The sequence below is a fragment of the Helianthus annuus genome, chromosome 11 (genome assembly GCF_002127325.2).
Source record: "Helianthus annuus cultivar XRQ/B chromosome 11, HanXRQr2.0-SUNRISE, whole genome shotgun sequence".
NCBI lineage: Eukaryota > Viridiplantae > Streptophyta > Magnoliopsida > Asterales > Asteraceae > Helianthus > Helianthus annuus.
The window spans coordinates 182,923,813-182,929,812 of NC_035443.2; the positions used below are offsets into that span (position 1 = coordinate 182,923,813).

The 6,000-nt window shown below is 34.3% G+C and overlaps 1 protein-coding gene across 1 annotated transcript; it reads left to right on the plus strand.

Annotated features, from left to right (window-relative positions):
• The first annotated feature begins 2,942 nt into the window (after positions 1-2,942).
• On the plus strand, positions 2,943-4,368 carry LOC110891397 (flavonol sulfotransferase-like). Its single transcript, XM_022139090.2, has one exon. The coding sequence runs from the start codon at positions 2,960-2,962 to the stop codon at positions 3,977-3,979; it is 1,020 nt and encodes a 339-aa protein (XP_021994782.1). The 5' UTR covers positions 2,943-2,959; the 3' UTR covers positions 3,980-4,368.
• The last annotated feature ends 1,632 nt before the right edge of the window (positions 4,369-6,000 follow it).

Sequence of the window (6,000 nt, forward strand, 5' to 3'; positions counted from 1 at the left end):
GATGTTAATATATTGATAATGATAATTGTAAGGGGAAATTTAAAAAAAAAACAAATAAACACGCAAACTCGTGTATTATCATGTTGCACCATATACTTCTAAGATACCTAAAAAGTAAAATTCACTCACAACCAAGATTTTTCTTTTAATAGTCTGTAAGTTTTTTATACATCATTTGTATTAAAAAAAATAATACCATAAAATCGAGCGTCTTTTTATCTTTAATATGAGTACTATATTTTTATTTTTTTCAAAAAAATAATTAAAAACTCAGTTGCGTAACACAACGGATATTACATAAAACACAATGGAAAGTAGATCAAAAAACACAATCAAGACAAATAGAAGAAAACACAATGGACAACATATTAAAACACAATGACCATAACATATAACACAGTGTCCATAACGTATAACACAATAAGTATCAAACTAAATAAAAACACAATTGATGACAATAAATAATAGACACAATTGATGACAACAGATAAAAGACACAATGAACAACAAACTAAAAACACAATACATAACAAACTAAAACACAATGAACAAGAGATTAAAACACAATGGACAATTATTAAAACAAAATGAATAACAAAATAAACACAATGACCAGAACCAATAACACAATCTATAGAAAACACAGATATAACACCATCTTCATTGTGTCATATATTGTGTTATAGGTTCTCTTAAAAACACAATGGGTAGAACCCAAATTAATATTGTGTCATATGGTTTGATAATAGCACTATGTTTAGAAACCCTAATAAAACGTAATGACCAAAACCCAATTAAAAGACACAATGACCGAAACCTTCAACACAATAAAAAAAAACCCAAAAAAATGAATTTTTTATTTTATTTTTATATGACAATATGATACTCATGTTAAATATAAAAAATCGCTCGTTATTATGGTGAATTTTTTTTTAACAAAAAAGTCGTTTAAAAAAGTTATGGACGTTTTAAAATGACGAGGGGAATTGGCATGTGCCTTGTATGTGGAGTGAGAAAATTCATAAATGTAGGATTTCCTTTATACCCTTCCATTATCTTCTTTTCCCTAAAAGAGATCTCAACCCTTCAAATCTAATATCAAATTATCAATGGACTAGAATCCTTTTTTACCCTTTTTGTTTATATTATCCTTTGCATTTGATCCTAATCTTGCTTCTAAGATATGTAAAAAGTAAATAGTAAGGCCGGAGGGTGTGGTTGGAGCCCCCTAGGGGCTTTATCAGGCCATGAAAGCGCCACCTAGGATCCACCTCAGCCATGGGGCTTTATCACGCCCCCTTTAACTTGCATGGTATGGATGGAGCCCCGATTAAAAAAATTAAAAAAAAATTTCATTGGGTGAAATGACATGGGCCCCACCTGATAAAGCCCTTCGAGCTCGTTACCATAATGGAGCCCCATCAATGGCTCCCCTTCTTAAAATGGTTAGTGTGGGTGTATAGCGCCGAAGGCGCTATAGAGTGTGAGGTGACGAGGGTGGCGCCCCACACCCTCCGGCCTAAAATTCACTTACAACCAAAATTTGTCGTTTAATATTAAAGTACATCCAGTCGATTGATTTATACTCCGGTTTAGTATTAAAGTACATCCACTCGATTGATTTATACTCACGTATGGATTAGTGGACCTCATATATAAGAGCATTCACATCCATCCCATCATATTTTTATCCTAAATTACACTAAAAAATACTACATTTTCTCTCTCTTTTTCAATTAAACAATATTTTTTATACCTTTATTATTATCTTTTCTCTCTCCTCCACTAACAACCACTTTCAAAATATATTAAAAAATTATAGGGGTGAACAGTGTCCTCCAAATATACAGATAAACAGTAACATTTTCTCTCTCCTGCACTAACAAACACTTTTATACTCTTTATATTATAAAAACTCCACACACAGAATTTAATGGAATGGATGTGAATGCTCTAAGAACATGTGAAGTCCCCTTAGGGGGCGTTATGCGACAAGTGACGAAACGCGTAAGAGAGAGGTTTTATATCACAAGGGGTTGTAGTGGTAAGGGGGTTATATAACCCCTTCAATTATACATACATGTGTATGTGAGGGAGGATGGGCCACGGCGTGATGATTTTCGCGAGGAGACAAAAAAACCCAACCCATAACGTCGGCCGTAGCGGTATAATTGTACACTATGAGGCGTTATGTAGTGTTTGGCTGGGTTATGGTGCCCCACTACAGGTGTCCTAAATATGCTCACTCATACACCATATGTTTTAAGATATGTAAAAAGGAAATAATAAAATTCACTCACAAGTCACAACCAAAATTTGTCTTTTAATACATTGATAATGATAATGATAATAGCAAACGTTATTTGTTTTTTCCTTTTTTTTTTAAATCAGACAATTTTCAATATAATCGAACTAATTAGATACATGAAAGAGTAAATTGCCATTTTAGTCCTTAAGTTTTGGTCTAAAATAGCTATTTTAGTCCAAATAGTTTTTTTTCTCTTCTGGGTCCCTGACTTTTCTATTTTCTTGTCATTTTGATCACATTGCCTAACTCAGTCTAAAATTTTGGTTATAACCAGGGGTATTTTTGGTATAACTGTTGTGTAGTGATAACCAGGGGTAGTTTACAACATAATTTATAAACCTCATAATAATTTAATGTCAAAAGTACCCCTGATTATAACCTGGTTTTTAGACTAAATTAGGCAATGTGATCAAAATGACAAGAAAAAAGAAAAGTCAGAGTCTCAGAGGAAAAAAAAACTATTTGGACTAAAATGAAAATTTGAAAAAAAACTCATACACTAAAATGGCAATTTACTCTACATGAGAATAAGATTGGTTTCACATAACATTTTATGTATATATCAATTCTGAAATTTATTTGTCTTTTTCTTAGCAATTATTGCAATGGTTAATATAAACATGTGTAGCCTTCTTCCATTCTCATCCTTGCATGATGTACTCCTTCCCTACTGCCTTCTATTCACCTAGAGCAACCGTTACAAAAGATGAAGAAAAGGCACGAAAGGAAACGATGTCGATCCTCATCGAACGATACAAGGACAAAGTCTCTACTCTTTCAGCAAGTCCCGATAATCAGCTACGTAAGTATGAAGATTTCTGGTATTTCCACGGTTTTTGGCATCACTCAAAAGCTAACTTCACGGTTGAAGCAGTTATGGCCGTGCAAGACGATTTCCAAGCTCTACCAACCGATATCTTCTTAGCAAGTCATCCAAAAACCGGCACAACATGGCTTAAGGCCCTTGCCTTTGCCATTGTGAACCGAAGCCAATTCAAAACGGGGATCGCCTCTTGTCCAACTCACCCATTGCTCACCATTAGCCCCCATGATTGTGTCCCCTTCATAGAGACCGAGTCTTTCTTGAACAACCCTTCTTATGCCAATGGCCTCCTGGCTACCCATATACCCTACACTTCTTTACCTAAATCCATCATTACTTCCGATTGTCGGATTGTTTACATATGTAGAAACCCTAAAGATGTGCTCATTTCTTTATGGCACTTCTTGAACAAGGTGAGAGATGATTCTTCACCAATGAAACTGGTTGATCTATTTGAGATTTTTAGTAAAGGTATGAGTCCATGTGGATCTTTTTGGGATCATGTGATAGGGTACTATAAGGCAAATTTAGAACGACCAGATAAGGTATTGTTCTTAAAGTACGAGGATTTAAAGAAAGATCCTAAGAATGTGGTTAAGAGATTAGCCAAATTCCTAGGTAACCCTTTTACAGAAGAGGAGGAATCTGATGGATCAGTGGAAAAGATAATCGAACTTTGTGGTTTTGAGACCTTACACAAGGTAAATAAGGTTTCATCCGAGCAGGTCTACTTTCGAAAAGGCGTTGTTGGTGATTCGGGTAGTTATCTCACGACTGAAATGATCGAAACTTTGGACAAGATCACCAAAGAAAAGTTTGATGGTTTAAGTATCTCATTTGAAGCATGACCAATCGCTTGGCTATAGATGTGATTATACTTTTTATTTATGTGTGTATTGGTAGTATTTTTTGTTTTTACTTTTTTAAGTAGTTGTGTGCCTATGTATGCTTTCTGGAATCTTACATCATGGTTATGCTTTTTGGAGCCGGTGGTCTCACTGAAAGCAGACTCTCTGTCCTGTGGATAAAGGTAATTAGGTTTGCCTACATCTCACCATCCAGACCCTATTAATAGCTTGGCTATAGATGGATTATACCAGGCAAGATTGTTGTTGTTGTTGTTGTTGTTGTTGTTGTTGTTTTATTTGAAGCACGACCAAGCTAGTTTGATGTTAATGTCGAATCAGTGCATCTTTATTTCCGTTGTTTTTATCTAATAAATTTTAATTTCCTATGACATTCCCATTTCATGAAGCATGTATTTTTTTATATATTATATAGTGGTTAGGTATATATGTATGATCATGAAAGATTTATGTACGATGCAAATTGATGAATATAAGATCGACCGATTCATTTGCTTGTAACAATTGGCCCGGTTCAAAATGGCAAATGAACAGGCCTTAAGCCATGCTGCCATGTTTTTTTTGCCTGTTTTTCAGTTTTTGTTGACTTGCCATGAAAATATAGATGGGGAAAGCTTAAGTATTGTCCTTTGGGCCCATAATCGCTGCAACCAAGAACTCTAGCTTTTAGGTACGTAGTACCAAAAAGTTTGGATATCATATGAGTTTGTGTTTTAGTTACACTTTATGCATATTTTCGACTACACGTATATACTCTCACAATCTTTGCAAAATATTGATCAAGGTTTGTTGAATGGAGTATGTTTGGTATGGAGCTTTTTAGAAGCTTTTAGGTTTAAGCTTTTTAAGAAAAAAACTCATACTCAATAAAAAGCCTTGTTTGGTTGAAGGAGCTTGAAGCTTTTAGATTAGGAGCTTGAAGCTTTTGGTTGAACGATCCTACTAGTAGCGTTTAGGGAAAAAATGACTATTTTAATCTCTAAAGATAATGAACTTTTTAATGCACAAACTTTTTAATTTTTTAGTTATGTCCATTTTGGTCATTTTATACATTTTATTAAAAGCTCCGGCTACTCTGCCAAACACCAAATATATCTAAAAAACTACAGCTACCAGCTTCCAACCACCAGCTAATTTTGCCAAACATACCCGTAGTCAACAAGAAGGACGATTACATTAACTCGTCAACCAATACCATGATAATATATGTGTCCAGATTTACTAGGTATTGGTAAGGTCCACAACTCACGATGAATAATATCAAATGGTAACAAAGTTTGTGACACAAAACCTGAAAATGAATCGTTTACTTTTTGAGAGTTGAAAAGAATTGCAAACAGTTTCATGTAACAAACTTTGTGACATAGAAACTAAAAATGAATCGTTTACTCTTTCAGAATTGAAAAGAATTGCATACAATTTCATAACTACGTTTATTACACGAAATAAATTTATATGAAATAAGCAAATTAAAAACAAAAAACCCTGGTGTCCATTGTCTGCCATATTAGACTAAATTGTATTTTCATTATATTCTTGAGGATTGAACTCTAACTTGTAGGGTATATAAACCCATGCTTATTTTTTATCTGATTAATGAATAAAAGTTATGAGTTGATATGGTATCAGAGCGTATCAACTTGTAAACTCTAAACCAATATCGCCGCCACAAAATAATCGCCGGTCATTTGTCCGGCCATTGTTCTCGTTGGATCAAATCATCAGTCGGTTTCTGCAACAGTCAGTCGACTTTTACAACAGTTTCATCAGTTCATCACAGTTTCATCAGTTCATCAGTTCATCACGTCAGTTTCTGCAACAACAACACAACTTCATCGGTTCGATTCTCTCGGTTTATCATGTTAGTTTCATCAGTTCAGCAACCCTAGGTAATTATTGATTATTATTCAATATGACAACGATTACTGCATTTACAATTCAAGAACGAACCTCACATCAGTCACATAAGTTCTCATTTACCCTTAACCCTAACAATTACGGTC